Raw genomic sequence first — 17827 nt, 5'->3', positions numbered from 1 at the left:
TCATTTTACTTTTTGGATACGATACTGCATGCGAAAAGGGCTCTAGCTCTGCTATAGCCTACCATTTATACCAATACACTGAATACAGCGAGATGACACACAGACACACAGGGCTATGCGTAACAGCAGGACAAATTAAAACAGTATGCCTAACAGTAGGCCTAAATATCAGGGTTGTCTCTGAGTTAATGCGTCCGTGACCCAATGTACAGTAAGCCTAGGCTATAGACCTGTCACGCTACCCAACAATAATCAACAATAAACCGGACCTGGCTCCCTAGCGCCAAAAAATCTGACAAAACCACAACAAAACAACCTACAACAATCAGTTCAGCTTTATCAAAATCAATCAATCAGTTTTGTCAAAAACATCAAAGACTATACACTAATTGTAGCCTACTAGTATATAGGAGAATTAAGGTAGGCTACTATGTGAAGATGACAGATGTTTCAACATTCAGACAACCATCAGACAAACTATAAACACGAGGCATTCTGTCAGCACACAAAATCTTATTAATATAGCATCTTAATCTTATAATTAATATCCTATATCTGTTATGAGTTTCTTTGGTTATGTTTTGTCTATGTCTGTGTCTAAAATGAATAAAGTACAAATCATGAAAAGAAATCTTAATATCCTATAGTGCATTTATTTAGATTTCAAAAGAGTATTGGCTAGGCTACTTACTGTATGTTTGAACAGAAATAATGGCTCGTCCGCAGACCTGCTGGACACTCGATTCCGTCAGTGGATCAGCTGAATTATATCTGATCTGCAGGTACAGCAGCGTTTGAAGTGAGAGGTGTGTTCAGTGTTGGACATGTACAGTATATAGTCACTGACTGTCAGGCCCCCTAGGGCACTGTTTTTTCTGGCAAATCTAAGCTAGCAAATTTAAGACGATCTCTTCAAAATAAGAATACCCTATAGGTCAGAGGTAAAAAAAACTTCACATGTCCAGACTAAAGTGGACGCTGGACAAAAATCCCTTCTATGTATCGACTAGTGTGAAATACACCCACACGGAAAGGACTTATATGTTACATATATGTTAGACATATATGTCTAACATATATGTAACATTATGTTAGACATATATGTTACATATATGTTAGACATATATGTAACATATATGAAATTGGACCCCCTGAAATGTAGCTATCCATATAAGTTTCATATAAGTCCTTTCCGTGTGGGTTTGTGTTGTCTTTGACACTTGAGCACATTGACACTTGAGCACAATGTAGTGCTCATCATGTTTATGAAATCCCATTTGTATAATTAAATTACAACATAACATGCAGAATGGCCCAAAAGTGGTTCTCAACCATGTTCATGTCATTGACCCCCAAATTGATGTGATGTGCATCCTCATTTAAAAAGATTGTTTTAATACTTAGTATACACTACACATACAGTACATACAGTGTGGCAATAGTTTCTGTTGATTTTTTTTTTACTCATTTATGGGCAGTGTTGGGAGTAACTAGTTACTAACAAGTTACGTTACGTAAATAAACTGCTTTTTGTGGTAACTATTAAGGAAACTGTTAGCCTTTCCCATTCAGTAACGCCATTATAGTTACTGTGTTTTCAATGGGTGAGTTACCCACATTACATAATGTGATTCAAAAGAACCGTCTCCTCCTCCTGCCAGTGTGGAGTCTGTCATGTAAAGGCCTATTCATAGTCTGGATTTTCGGTGGTGAGGTGACCACCGCTCCGGTGGTGAGCTGACCACCGGAGCTGAAATAACGTTGAGCGGTGGTGAGTAAAAACAGAGAGAAGGGCTGGAGCGGTGGCGGTGGTTTGCTCTTCACCGCGGCTCGTGACGTCATGTTTTTGTAGTTTGGTGGTCACCCCACCACCGTAAAACCAGACTATGTATGAGCCTTTTAACTGGATGCGCTCCCAGAGTGAAACACATTCCACATGAGAAAGAGAAAGTGGCTTCCACAGGTGAAAGCCTTAAGGTGGAAAGTCTGGTGACGCACCGTTAGGAAAACACACACACTTGCGCGTGAGCACACACACTGGTCAAATGTAATCAGTGTATATATTTTGTGTTGTATAGAGGGTATATGCGCCTGGCATCATCATACCCGGAAGTTATGCAGGAATGCCTACTGACTCACTGAGTGCATTAAATGATGTTTAACAACATAAAATTCACTTGTCACTCACTTTGCCACTCGATTTGACACTCAATCTTACATTCACTTTATGCATGCGCATACCCTCTATTGTTCCACTACAGTTCATAATGATAATTGCCACAGAACAACACAAAAACCTTTATTTTCTATTTGTATTATTATGCCAAAGAGACTCTGCTCAAACATGTCAGCCTCTGATGTGTTCATATATCAGCTCAATAATTAATTAAATTATAGTCATAATAATACTATATCACTGACTATTTATTTTCATTTACACTTCACTTATACTGACATTTTGTTCCTCCTTCAAAGTAGCAAACTGACTAACGATCTCTTTGAAATCGGCATGTTCCTGCTTCTTTGTGGTAGGCCACAAAGTCTCACACTTTTCGGTCCCTCTGGACCTTCTTCAGGCAGTTCTAAAATATATTTTCTGGTGAGGATTTGTCTGAACTGTTGTCATGTTGTATTACATACAGTATAATTACTCACATTGGGTGAACTATATTGAATTTACATAGCATGATTTGAACAAAGTGGGCAGGCTATTCAAATGAGAATAGCCATTGAATTCCATTCTAATGAAATGGCCCATAGCTTAGTGCTGAAACAGTCCAGAAACTGGAAGGGAGAAGATTGATGACTGTTGATGGGCTTGTCTAGGTGTGAAATACACCCAGATGAAGAAAGACAATGTCTCAGCTCTTCATCATCATGACCTTCCTCTTTTATAATGTATACTCTTTACACGTTTAAGTATTTCTTTCATTTGTAGCATACGTACATTTCTTATATTAGTTTTATTGTTGAGGGGTGCTAGCCCCTCCCTATGTCCACTTGTCCAGCTTTTGGTGTTCGTGTAAAAATCCTAACACAAACATTAAATTAAATGTCATTGATATTGAATGGCCACTTTCAATATCCACTTTTTTCAATGTCCCAAAACAAACATGAAATGGCATTGACATTACATAAATTGTTATTGGCTGGAATGAGATGATGTATAATAGCGCCACTGTGATTTTATTACATTTGATTTGACAATCCATTTGTTTTCTCATGCCAATAAAGCTTAAATTGACTTATATTGGCTCAAATTCACTTTGCTGATTTATATTTAGCAGAGCTGTGTTGCAATTAAGGCAGCTACCGGTAAATATGTTAATACATTATGAAGTAAAATATATTGGATACATTTATCAGATCGAGAAAACGACAGTTTGGTCAGTTTTCCAAAATAGTCTAGGAGGAATACTAGAAATATAATGGGTAAATACAGACTTTAGCTGTCTTACTGGAATTATCCATAAACTGTGTTTATAGAAAACTCAAAACTCAAATTAACAACTTTGAGAATTATTATTATTATTATTATTATTATTATTATTATTATTATTATGAGAGACTATGCAGTGGTGTCAAGGGTTAAGTGGGGGCAGGGGCTATTAACCAACAGTTCTCCAGTACAGTTTCTGTATATTGTTTGTGTGTCCCACCCTCCACTCTGATTGGACCATCAGACCCCCTCTGTGAGTATTTAGCAGGGCTCTGTTTTCTTGGATGTCACTTCACTTTATTGTGTGTTGTTGTTAAGAGCTGAACTTCTCTCTTCTGGAATCTGGACTTGGTGAATTTATCAGGTATGTTTATGATTTCACAATTCTTGTCTTAATTAATTAATCACTTGCAGTGATTATTTTGAAGGGCTCAAATTCTGGTTTACATCTACTAGTACTGCTACTACTACAATTACTACTAAGGTTACGGTCACAGCTAACTTTGATTCTACCTAATGTGTCCAAGACTGACACTGTTTGTCTTTTTGCAATCGTTTTAAATAGGAATGGAGTGCAAAAAAAAAGCCCCATTCCCTTTGAAAACCATAGGCCACATATACAGAATCAAAGTTAGTTTAACAGTATTAAACGAGATTAATAATAATATAGTAATTAAACAACTTACTACTAGCACCACTGCTACTCAAATGCTAACATTGTTGTTTCCCCTACAGAACGCAACGCAACACTGGTGATTTACAGCCATGTCAACCGCAGGGAATATTCCAAAGGAGGAAGTAACTGGCAACATAGATTCCTATTTGACTCTGCAGGAAGAGGAACTCACCTGTCCTGTGTGCCGTGACATCTTTAAACACCCTGTTATCCTGTCATGTAGCCACAGCTTCTGCAAGTCCTGTATTCAGCAATGGTGGACAGGAAAACCATCACAGAACAAGGCATGTCCTGTTTGCAAAACAAACTCTTCTCTAGATCAACCTCCTATCAACTTGGCGTTGAAGAACCTGTGTGAGAACTTCTTAGAGGAGAGAAGTCACAGATGTATGCCTGAGGTTCTCTGCCCTCTACATGATGAGAAACTCAGGCTGTTCTGTCTAGATGATGAACATTTGGCATGCCTAGTGTGCCAACTTTCTGAAAAACATGCAGGACATAAGTTCAGACCCATTTACGAATCTGCAACACAACTCAAAGAGGACCTCCAGGAATCACTGGAGGCATTAGAGGACAAACTAGAGTACCTTAAAGAGATTAAAGCAGGATATCACCAAACAGCAAAATACATTAAGGTGCAGGCCCAACACACTGAGATACAGATTAAGAAACAGTTCAAGAATATTCGGGATTACCTACGTCAGGAAGAGAAGGCCAGAATCACTGAGGTGAGGGAAGAAGAGAAACAGAAAAGCCAGATGTTGATGGAAAAGATTGAGAGTCTGTGCAGAGAAATGGTGACTCTTTCCAACACCATCAGAGATGTTGAGGCAGATGACATCTCATTCCTGCAGAACTATAAAACCACAGTGGGAAAAGTCCAGCATACACTGCCAGATCCACTGCCAGTTTTAAAAGTAGTGATGGACATGGCCAAACACCTGGGCAACCTGACCTTCAGAACCTGGGTCAAGATGAAGGAGATTGTCTCGTACACTCCTGTGATCCTGGATCCCAACACAGTCTATCCTGGATTCATCCTGTCTGATGATCTGACCAGTGTGTTGTACAATGATGATGTGCGTGAAGAGCTGTATACCAACCCGGACTACCTGCACGTGGTCCAGGGTTCTGAGGGATTTAACTCAGGGACTCATAGCTGGGACATTGAAGTTGGAAACAATAACTTCTGGGAACTGGGGGTGTTAGAAGAGTCTTTCCAGATAAACAATGGAGTTACTGGTTTGTTTTGGTGTTTAGGCTTTAGAAATGGCACATACACCGCAAACGTAGCAGGGTCGGCGACTGCTCTCTTGGTGGAGCAGAAACCCTGGAGGATCAGAGTCCAGCTGGACTGGAACAGAGGAGAGCTGTCCTTTTCCGATCCTGACACTAACACACACATACACACCTTCACACACACTTTCACTGATAAACTATTTCCTTTCATTTCTACTATTCACCATCTCCCTCTGAGGGTGTTGCCTGAGAAGGTCTGTGTCACTATGGAACCTGACATGTAGATAGGAGCAATAACAAGAAAGAGAATTGTCCTCCCAGTCTTTTTATAGGTGTTGGAAATTTCTCTTAAGTGTAAATCCAGCAGGCTGTTTTTCATGTCAGTATTGGATATCACTGTTTTATATTGTATACTGTTGATAGTTTATTTTAAACTTTTTCCCATGCACAGTTTTTGCACGTATGCAGTGTGGCAGTGGCTAATCTGTAATAATATCAGGGGTGGTACTGTATCATGGACCACAGCAACTACCCTTTGCTGCTAGACTTAGTTTCACTGTATTTACTTTTGACTTATGTTGTATTTTTGTCTTGTAATAAACATTCAGATAAAAGGTGATTTGTGGTGTGTGTTTTATTGGCATACTGTGTTCATGATAATGTCAGTCAGCAATTCACATGAATTACCATTTAGAATCTAAATGGCCCCTAAAGAATAGTTAATTTAAATATAAACTATTTTTGACATGATGATGATGATGTATGATAGCGCCCCTCACGGGTGTGATTTCATTACATTTGATTTGGCAATCCATTTGTTTTCTCATGCCAATAAAGCTTAAATTGAATTGAAAAAAACAATTATTAAATTATGCAACTGTTCTAGATAATGGCAGGGTGACAGAGACTACCGCTGATGAGAAAAGTGCCTTCATTTCTGCACAAAAAACAGCACCAGATGAAGTCGTAGTGCATAGGAGAATGGTACATAAAGGACTGATTTATACCAGCAAAAAGTACACCCTCAGTAAGAGAGAAGACTTTTTCGCAAAGCTGAGTGGTGTTGGTGGTGGTTATGGAGAAATTCAGGACATAGTATAATTTCCTTCACCAGCAGGAAGTACAGAAATTGCTGTCCTTTTGAAAAGGCTTCACGTTGTACCTAGTTTTGTGGAACACATCAGACGTGTAAATCAATGCCTTTTTTTTTCTGTGTGTCTACTTTCCGTAGACCAGATAGAGCAGAAATGCATTGTTTTAAAATCCGGTGATGAGGTGTACATTTGTGACTTCCCAAATGCACATGAGCAAGACTAGTCTATTGTTTTAATCGATCATTAAGAGATTCTTCATCAAAGTTTGCAATGAATCACATCGAGCTGTTCTGCTCTAGACTTGTCCCGGTACCTTTATTTTATTTTTCACAGTACAAGTACTTATTCAGTCAATCACTCAAAAGCCCCCACATACTAACTGTATGGTGCCCAGGTCTCGTGACATCCAGGATGGAGATCCCTGATAAATCATAAATGCGACCTGCTGTCGCAATTGAGTCCATATATAGAGATCACTGATCAATATTAGTACTGCATATGGATATATGTCAGAACCTTGTGGTTCCATAATTATGTTGATCCTTCTACATCTATCCTTCCTCTTTGATGTCTCCCTTTTGACTGATAGCCTGTCCATTTAAACTTTAGATAGGCCTGCTCCAAAGTTATTTGTGCATCTCATTATTTGTGTGAGTTCTCAACAGGCCCGAAAATTAAGGCCCGGCCCTACCTAGGCCCTCATCAAAGCCTGTACACTCAAGACACTTCCCCCATTGCCAACCTTAGATCTCCATATATGGAGCTGACCTGTTCTAACATAAAATATGTTCATCCGACCTCATCAAACCCTGTACACCCAAGACATGCTCCATATATGGCCAGTGGCGAGGTCGCTTCTCGCCCTCAGCGGTCTTACTGGTTAGGCTGTTTTGAGTGGTCCTATAGACCGGTCCCTGTGTCCCATGGCTGTGTCCGAGCACGAAAATAGCGTTATAGCATTTGTTCACCACCAAGTGTCACTGTTGCACAGCCTAACCATAGACTGTAAAAAATATGGACAAAGCGTTCCCCGGGTCTAACATGAACGTAAAATGAAGCCTGTAATGATATGCTAATTCCTGATGTAAGTCGCCATCTTTTGGTACCAGCTGGCCATTGGCTGGCTCCGTTTTGTACCAGCTGGTCATTGGCTGCCCAGACAACGAGGCGGGACTTCCCCCCTTCTTCTCCGTTGGTTTTTATTTTGACTCGAGTGGGAGGAGAAGACTCTTGAGTGGGAGGGGAATCCCGATCATAGACTGTAACGGTAGCCACGCCCCTCAGAACATACGCGACTTTATGGTAATTTTTTTAATTAATTAGAAATGAGACTTTAAACTAGTGACTGGAAGAAGAAAGTATTCATGACCATGTTTATTAAGGTAATACAGTCTAGGTCAGGGGTCGGCAACCGGCGGCTCAAGAGCCGCTTGCGGCTCTTGAGCACCCCCCTAGTGGCTCCCTGTAGCATTACAAAAAAATCTATGAAAATGTATAATGTTTATTTTTTCACATTTTTATTTTTCATTTATGGTTTCTGTAGGAGGCCAAACGTGACAGAAACATTCTTAAGTTTCCCAATTTTGTAAAAATGTGTAGAATAAATATTATGATGGATTGCCTGTATGCTTAATCTGCAGTAGGCTATAGCCCTGAAACATGACTGTCAGTCATGACGCAACAGCAGCCTGTTTTACGCAATCGCAGTCCAAACGTGTATATAAACATTCCGATTTAAAATATAAAGTCCTCGACACATGTGCCACGGGAGTTAGAAATTTGCTGGTACAGCGATTAGCATTGCTGCATCCCGCGTTGTTTAATAAAAAGCATTTTTATCCGAGCGCCCCTTTTCTCAAACGGGGTTGGGAAACAGTTGCACACCGGGTGGGGGCGCGTAGTTGAAAGCCAATGGCAAAATAACAGCTCGGATAAAAATGCTTTTTATTAAACAACGCGGGATGCAGCAATGCTAATCGCTGTACCAGCAACATTCTAACACCCGTGGCACATGTGGCGAGTACTTTATATTTGGAATCTGAATGTTTATGTACACGTTTACAATGTAAATGTAGCGATTGCGTAAAACAGGCTGCAGTTGCATGACGCACCATGGCTAAATCTGCAGTGACAAACTATCAAACAATAAATAAAACGTGGCAAGCCGTTCACAGACGGTGACTATAATAAGGAGTCATATAGACGTTTTATTATCTCCCGGGTTGCAACGAAACAGCAAAGCAGCAGCCAGTTTAAAGCTGCGATCCACTTCTTAAAAGTTTGCTCCCTTCTGCCTTCCCACACACTTGTGTGGAAAACATGGAATGCTCTTCCAGACAATTATGTGAACATGAAGAAACTCGCATTTGGAGTATTATCCATCTTTGGATCAACGTACTTTTGTGAGCAGATATTCTCAAACATGAACTACATTAAATCCAAATACCGCACACGCCTCACCGATGAGAGCTTGCAATCGTGTGTGAAGATTAAAGTGACATTTTACGTGCCCAATGTTGAGAAGCTCTCCTGCAGCGATGTCCACACACAGAAATCACATTAAACGGGTATAAGAACACAATGCAAAAAACATGGCATAATAATGGAGGGTGCGTTGACTGCGTTCGGAAATGCGCACCGCGGGAGCGCACTCGCCTATTAGTTTGCATTGCACAGTGCGCTCAGTGCGCTATTTCCAAACGGGCTTAAACCATAGCGCACTTTTTATTTTGATAGATAGGCTAATATCCACTTGCAGCCCTGTTGTCTTCATTATATAAGCATTTTAAGGCTTACATTTTTTTTGCGGCTCCAGGTAGATTTTGAATTAATTTATTTGGTCGAAAATGGCTCATTCAACATCTTGGGTTGCCGACCCCTGGTCTAGGTGAAGTTGGGCCAAAATACATGGGCCTCTATGGAGCTATGGGGCTTTTTGGGTCCAGTCCAGCGCCACAACAGGCCATTATATGAACTACCGATTTCAAATGAGGCTTCACAAAATATCTGGCTGACTGCCCCCCTGAGCCTAACACACAGGCCAGGGAGGAGGGCTTGTACAGTATGTACAGCACAAGTGCTGTACAGCACCACTCAAACCACTCAAACATCACTCAACCACTCAAACATCAGGTCTGATTTTTGAAAGGCATATGTGAATGGAATCTCTTTCTTTTAAGGTTCTGGCGACAGCCTACAGAAACACCTTTGGGTTTTTGCACTTCTGTACGTTAGACACAATCAGGGATCCCAGCATTGTAAATGTATTTTCTAACCTATACAATTCAATATGCTTTATTTTTAATGTGCTTTTTTTCATCTTTGAAATTTCACCCAAATGTGTGTTCGCCAAAACAATGTACCTGTGTTTGTGTGTGTGTGTGTGTGTGTGTATAATATGTATGTATGCGTGTGACTTTTCCATTTCAGATTGTATTCCTCACAAAGATGCCATTGACTGGCCCTGTATCTCAAATGGTCAAATAAATACTTGATTGAGGAATATAAAATGCCTTTTGTATTTATATCAGCAAAATGTATTTTATGTTAGACATACTAACCAGTTAATCGATAAGGTTATCAATGAATTGATCATTCCCATCCCTAGTCTCAGTCATATAGCTTCAAGCACCAGCTGAAACTGATGAGCTGCGGTTTGAACAGTTTACTTTGTCTTTACATTGCTTAAACCTATGTGAGCAGTAGTGGAAAACATTAATTATGGTAATAAAACTTTACTTAGGTAAGAGTACCGGTATCAACTTAGGTAAGAGTATTGGTATCAAAATGCACTTAAAAGTACCAAAAGCAGAACGTACTCATTATGTAGAATGCTTTCAAATGCTTAAAATGTATAAAACATTTTGAAAATGGATCTACAAGTTCACAATTGGGAACTTGTAGATTGGCCATTTTCAAATGGCCTAAATCTAAGGTGGTTTCCCTACTGTATGTTTAGTCTCTTGAGACAAACTCAAGGGGGTGCCATTTTCCCTTTGTTTTTGCAGATGGGTTCCCAGATTGCTGTAGGTTGTTAACTAGTAACTAAAGTTCTCAAATAATTGTAGTGGAGTTAAAGTACAATATTTGTCTCTGAGATGTAGTGTAAGTGTAGTAGAAGTTAATAATAAATCGCAATGTTTAACACCCTCCAAAATACATTACACAGGCCTATACAATGACAGTTGGATCATTGTCATTGTGATATAAAAATGCTTAAATTAACTAAAATGTACCTTTTTTACTGTACATGTGTAAGCAGATATGTTAAAGTATTTCAAATACATAAATTGACGGGGGGGAGGGGGGGGGGGTTCTACCAAAGATACAATGACTACTGTACTGGCAGCATAAATATGTACAAAGTAATGATACCAGCATAGGCCAGTTTCACCAGCATCACCAGCTAAGCTCATGCTGGTCTACCAGCATGAGCTTAGCTGGTGATGCTGGTCCACTAGCTAGACCATTCAGCTAGACTGTGCAGCAAAATACGATGAGATAAATGTCTTGTTTTTACCTTTTTCATTTTTCCCCCCTTTCATAATGTAATGCTTTATATGTATAAATATAGATACCGGTAGATAGATAGATATGCCTTCCAAACAGATTAATGTCATGCAACAGTTCATTTATGGTACACATAATTGGCCACAAGGAGTTGATGGGGTTCCAGGTTGTCCTCAACCATGTGGTAATATTAAAAGAAAAAAAATAGAATGATGTGAGTTTGACCTGGCTATATCCACGCTTGTCATCGCAGCTTGTTTCTTTTTTTTCTGCCTTTAAAGTTGAAACTATATCAGACAAGGTGTACATGTGGTTCCTCATGTGGAGTGAATAGTGCTTGGTCCATCTGAATTGCAAACAGGCGTGTAGGCTACATAATGCCCTGCAGTATTGCCCTGATGAAGACTGCTTAGTAGACAGTCAAAATATGTTTGCACAGCTTAAAAATAGAAAAGGAAAGTTAGTCCCAAAATTGTCACGCGCCTGTGTGAGTGAATTAATTCATTTTTACATAATGTATATGTAATAATGTATTATTAACCTGTTTGTGACATGTCTATGAGCTTTACATGGTGTATTATGGCTATGCAATATTATGAGCCTGAATTTCAATAGAGCTATATATTATGCATAATTATGTTATTTATTTACATGTATGGACCTGAATGTGGCATGTATGCACTATATAAGTGCCATATTTGTTGCATACATGTACCTGAATATGACATATATGTTGCATATATGTCCTACTTATAGACCTATATGCACATATATGGACCTGAATGTGGCATATATGCACTACATAAGTGCCATATATGTTGCATATATCATGCTTATATACATATGCACATATATGTACCTGATTATGACATATATGTTGCATATATGCACATATATGAACATATAAGTTTCATATAAGTCCTTTCCGTGTGGGCATGTCCGGGGAGACCTTTACAACACCAAACCCTCCGCTAAGCAGCAGAGGTGTAAAAAAAAAAGTGTGCGTATCATGTGTCACACTAGTCGATATATACATAGCAGGGATTTTTGTCCAGCGTCCACTTTAGTTTGGAAATGGGATGTGTTTTTTACCTCTGACCTCGCTCTATGGAGTGCATTTTTTACACCTCTGCTGCTTAGCGGAGGGTGTGGTGTTGTAGAGGAGGTCTCCCCGGACATGTGCGTATGTCACACTAGTCGATACATAGCTAATTGCTAATTGCCTATTTTTACACAGAAACATAATGTGTGTCTTTACAATAACTGTAATGTAATAATAATACTAATAATGTCATGTGTCATGTAATATATTTTTAAGTACATTTTATTCAAAGAGTATGACATCATTATGTAGTTTTCACAGACAGAGAATACGACTCTTTGTTTTTTTTTACATTTTCTCCCCATGTAATAATTATTTAATTAACGTCACATTTATTTTGAAAGCAACCGGATGTCTTAGATTTGCTAGCTCTCAAACAGGAAGTTCTAGATTTGCCAAAAAGACGGAGCCAGATAGTTAGGAAGTGTAGCTCAGTTTCCATTGGCTGTTACTTCATCCAACACGCCCACTCAGGGCCGGTGTTCCGGGCAATGTAATCGCGCGCGGTAATGTACAAGATGTACAAGCTCACAACGCGTAGCGATGCGGTGCCTTGTGAGCTGGTAGATCTGCTATTTTCGCGCAGCGCGCAACTGATTGTGTGAGGGGCTTTTAAAAACTATTGCCTTTGCATAAATTGCAGCGGCTGCAGCCACATTGCTTTTGTTGTGTCCGTCCGTCTGACTTTAGCCGTCCTTACCCTATGTACCTTACGAGAGAATAAAACCAGGATATAAATATTATATCATATTGTAACCTATACATTCCACAATGGCAACACAGAAATCGTTCGCCAAAGGTAAGGGGCGCATTTCTACTAATGCAGGTGAAGTCACATATTTATGTGATGATTATTGCAAGCTGCAGTCTTAATTTTTGTTTACTATTATTAAAAGATGCAGCAAGTTTATTAAAATATGCAAGTTTATACTGCTAGATTATATTCTCCATCATAATGGAAGTTTGTTTTATATTGTTGCCATATTATTCATGTTGCACCGATTATAGCCCAAGCTAACGTCGAAAAGGAACGTTTGTGCCTCAAAATCACTCTTACCTTGTACAAATGCAAAATCTAAGCTGCTTTAAATGTTGCCCCACTTGTTTGTGAGGTGTTCGCAATCAGATTAAACACCGCACATGCTTATTTATCAATAAAAAAGGTATTTTAATCCACTCTGTTTCTGAATCCTCCATTGTAAATGCGGTAAACGGCGCAACAGAATATTGCCCGCGCCCCTAGCGGCCAGGGTTCTCTTGCGCATTTACAATGGAGAGAAAAGCAAGATGGCCGCCAGATTCCGAGACAGAGTTGATTAGAATACCTTTCTTATTGAAAAAAAAGCATGTGCGGTGTTTAATATGATTGCGAACACCTCACAAACAAGTGGGGCAACATTTAAAGCAGCTTAGATTTTGCATTTGTACAAGGTAAGAGTGATTTTTGAGGCACAAACGTTCCTTTTCGACGTTAGGGGCGGGGTTATCTTTTAGACTCTCTAGAGAGATTCGCCAGAATCGAAAAAAAACCCTCTACGAGAATCTAAATGTTTGGGCTACACCGATTATATTAGCCTATATACGTATATAGCTGCTGAAAATGAGCTATGAGATTTTGTCCTATCTGGACATATTGTTCACCTTTAACAGTACAACTTGTTAAAGGTGACATTGAGTCAAAAAGGTGGATTACCCATTACAGTCACATTTCAATACATTTCCGCATTGCCTTGACAGAAGTTCCGCGCCCTAAGTGACCACTAATAGTCTGTCATCAACTCATCAGTCATCATAAATGTCATATGACTCAGACAGTCTCAGTTGTGACATATTTGCAAAGTCATGGTGATTTTGCACTCAATTCAGTTTTACGCTTTGGCAGGAATTAGTCTTCCTATTTGACCAGAGATAAATACAAATCAAAAGCACTGAATTAAATGCTGTAGTTGTATGGATTAAATGCAGAATGCCATACTTTTTCACAGAGAGAAAAAACATGATGCTAATAATAGAGTGACCCTTATAGTGGATTAATGAGAAACGTCAAACGTGCAACTATTGTCTCAGCAAAATTCATATAGAATTGCAATAACTTTAACCACTTTACCTTAATTGTTTATTCACACACATCAGATCTACAAGCTCACAACATGTCAAGTGTCATCAAGTGAGCTTGAAGAGAAAATATATTTTTAGCCAACTTAATGAACATTAATGTACATTCAGTTAATACAATCAATTGAACGGATCTCATGTTTGTAAACATGTCAGATTTAGCTGAAAGCTAATTTCCGTCTGTAGGCCTGGCTACAAATAAAAACACTACAAATATGGGGGCCCCGACTCCCTGGCAGAAGATATTTTCAGGTGTGTCACTGTGGTCAAATACTTTTGGATCCTTGATCCTTGATCCTTGAAAATGATTGCAGACCACTGGCATATATAGCTCTGCATTTCCTAGATATTCCTACTAGAAGATGTGTAATGTGGTTTGTTTTCCAGGTAGTGCTGCCCCAGGCCCAGTGCCTAAAGGACACATCAGGCTGTACAGCATGAGATTCTGTCCCTTTGCCCAGAGGGCCAGATTAGTGCTCCACGCCAAAGGAATCAAGTGAGAAACATTTACAGTACATTCAAAATATTGTTATAATATTATTTAGTTTTATATTGTTGCTGTCGAGCAGAAACTCCATATTCAAACTTTTTGTGTATTGTTTTTCGTCAATTAACGCCCTATATCATACTACTAGGCTACATCATCACACAAAAGCAGATGCACAAGCGCAAAATGGTCCACAAAGTGACTAGTTTTGAGCTTATAGATCTGCTACTTTGAATCCTAAAAATACAGTAACAGTTTTGGACATATGAAGTTTCCACCCGACACAGACCATATATAGTTGTATTATCATGTACAGCAGTAGCGATTGTTCTCAAAGTGGGGCCCAGGGACCCTCAGGGATCTACTGTATTAAAAGGATGCTGTACTAGTACAGTATGTTGAAATGTGTGTACCTACTAGGCTACCATGGGGTACGTAGTTTAAATGTTTTAGTTTTATTTTGTCAGAGCTGACTGTAGGAAACAACACCACAGTCAGGAACCTGGGGGTCATTACTGATTCTGAATTAAATGTCGTTACACACATTGATAATGCCACCAAGACTGCCTTTTTCCATCTTAGAAACATTGCACGAATTAGAGCATATCTATCGTTAGACGATGCAAAGACGCTGGTTCATGCTTTTGTCTTTTCGCGATTGGACTACTGCAATGCACTTTTCTCTGGCCTGCCAAAGAAAACAACTGACGGGTTACAACTTGTGCAGCCAGAGTTTTAACCAAAACTAAGATGAGGGAACATATCACTCCAGTTTTAGCCTATTTACACTGGCTCCCAGTTGTCTTTAGGATTGATTAAATTTTATTTTTGTACTTCCGCCACTGCCGGCCTGCTTGAAAAGCCCCCAAAAATGGAACTTAAGAAATATGGTGAAGCAGCCTTCTGCTTCGATGGAATAAACTCCCAATCCACCTTAGACTTGCACACTCACTTGACATTTTTAAAACACAGCTTAAGACCTACTTTTTTACTCTTGCATTTGGCTGAGCTTTTTACCTCTTATCTTATTCCCACTGCTCTGCCTATTTTTAATGCCTCGGTAATTGTTTGCCTTTGTTTTTGCTTTCCACTGACCTTGCTCTGTTTTATGTTGTTTGATGTTTTTAGTACTTGTATTTTGACTGTGACTTGACTTTTATGTTGTTTGATAGGCTTAGTCTTTTTTAAATATCTTTTCTGTAAAGCGCTTTATGCTGCACTCGTGTCATGAAAGGTGCTCTATAAATAAAGTTTATTATTATTATTGTCAGGCATGAGACCATCAACGTCAATCTGAAGGATAAACCTGACTGGTTCCTGGAAAAGAACCCACTTGGCCTGGTTCCAACTCTGGAGACAGGTAGTGGTCAGGTGATCTATGAGTCTCCAATCACCTGTGAGTATCTGGACGAAGTCTACGCTGGAACTAAACTGCTGCCCGCCGATCCTTTTGAGAAGGCTCAGCAGAAGATGATGCTGGAACATTTCGGCAAGGTAAATGTTGGCCAAACTGAAAGAAATACCAGTTTATAGCAGGGGTTCTCAACATTTTTGGCTGGGGACCCCCGCAAATGCTTTGGCCATGTCTCTCGAGTCTCGACCCCCGCCCCACCACCAATACAAATTTGCGGCTACAATAACCTTAATAGAAAATACATCGTGAATAAATACTGATACCAGATATAATCATTAAAGAAAGTTTATGCATGCACTACATGTACTATGTGAATTTTCCAGCCATTCAGTTGCAAAAATATATATATAATCATTTTGGGACCCCGCAAAATACCCCCGTTTGAGAACCCCTGGATTATAGAAGCCATTCTGTTATTCGATTTTATATTATACATTTTCTATGTATGTTGCGCTCACAGGTAACACCATACTTCTACAAGATCCCAATGGGCAGAAAGAATGGTGAGGATGTAACTGCACTGGAAGACGAACTGAAAGACAAGTTTGTCAAGTTAAATGAGGCAAGTTGCTATTTTGTAAAAGCATGATCAGAGCCCCAGAGAGTACATAAAATAAACTTAAAATAATAATTATTTATTTAATTTCATTTTTAAATGAAGCAATCGTGAAAAAAAAAAACAGCACCATCTTTGTTTTATTTCAGCACAGAATCTGTTCTTGAGAGATTACTCAAGCACAGATTCCGAGAAAGTACAGCAGAGGGCACTGTTTTTTCTCTTTTTTGCCATGGAGAGAAAAGAATAAAAATAAAAGACAATGTTGTGTGGTAAATAAAATTACAACTGTTTGTTTTTCAGGACTTAGTAAAAAACAAAACAAAATTCTACGCTGGTGATTCCATCTCGATGATCGATTACATGATGTGGCCGTGGTTTGAGAGGCTGGAGTTGTTCGAACTGCAGCAGTAAGTATTTGTTATGGAAATAGACACTTTTTTTATTTTTACTTATTGTCCGGGGTCTCACATGACAGTGTTGGAAAGTAAATAAATACAGTCAGTACTGTACTTAAGTACAACTTGTATTTTACTTGAGTATGTGCATTACTAGGATATAGATTATTGTTACAAAACAGCCCTATTTTATATACTTACAAGGAGACGATCTGCTGTTTTCAAAAGATTCAATTTTGATCCATTTTGAAAAGTTACGGGGAAAAATATATATATCATTCTGCATAATGACTACTATACCTCAAGTAAAGTTTTGAATTCTTGATACTATATATGATATACTATAATTGAATTCTCTGTGTTTGCAGTTGTCTGGATGGAACTCCAGAACTGAAGAAGTGGACAGAACGCATGTTTGAGGATGCTACTGTCAAAGCCACCATGCACAAAGTGGACACTTACAAGGCTTTCTATAAGTCTTACATGGAAGGGAAACCTGACTATGATTATGGCCTGTAGACGAGACCTTTTTTAAAAAGGGAGATTCCAGGATTACATTTCAATAATGCTATAAAGAGTCTGAGGGCCACCTCAGAATTACAAGGAATTGGTGGTAGACCATGGGGATATGCTTATGATGTAATTAGAGGTTTATGTTAGTGTTGTATTTTCAACATCCAGATTTTTCATGCGTTTCTTTTTTTCTTTTCTTTTTTTAACCGTACAGTTGCACTTAAAGTGGATGTAGCTTTATACAATAAAGACTACATGTGTGTCATCATGGCACCATGCACTTCA

The 17827-nt window shown here is 39.0% G+C and overlaps 2 protein-coding genes across 2 annotated transcripts; both read left to right on the top strand.

The window, feature by feature from the left end:
* Positions 1 to 4204: 4204 nt before the first annotated feature.
* On the top strand, positions 4205 to 5505 carry LOC310865213 (E3 ubiquitin-protein ligase TRIM35-like; the record flags this gene model as incomplete). The annotated part of the gene is made up of 2 exons (XM_083774238.1): positions 4205 to 5243; positions 5441 to 5505. The coding sequence occupies 2 exons, from the start codon at positions 4205 to 4207 to the stop codon at positions 5503 to 5505; spliced, it is 1104 nt and encodes a 367-aa protein (XP_083630364.1).
* A 7193-nt stretch (positions 5506 to 12698) lies between these two features.
* On the top strand, positions 12699 to 17827 carry LOC310865582 (glutathione S-transferase omega-1-like). The gene is made up of 6 exons (XM_083774753.1): positions 12699 to 12858; positions 14562 to 14670; positions 15933 to 16155; positions 16536 to 16637; positions 16935 to 17041; positions 17398 to 17827. Exons 1-6 carry the CDS (start codon positions 12831 to 12833, stop codon positions 17546 to 17548), a joined length of 720 nt encoding a protein of 239 aa, XP_083630879.1. The 5' UTR covers positions 12699 to 12830; the 3' UTR covers positions 17549 to 17827.

The sequence above is a fragment of the Protomyctophum parallelum genome (assembly GCF_964188405.1).
Source record: "Protomyctophum parallelum genome assembly, chromosome: 10".
Classification (NCBI taxonomy): Eukaryota; Metazoa; Chordata; class Actinopteri; order Myctophiformes; family Myctophidae; genus Protomyctophum; species Protomyctophum parallelum.
This window is presented reverse-complemented; position numbering and strand designations above follow the sequence as displayed.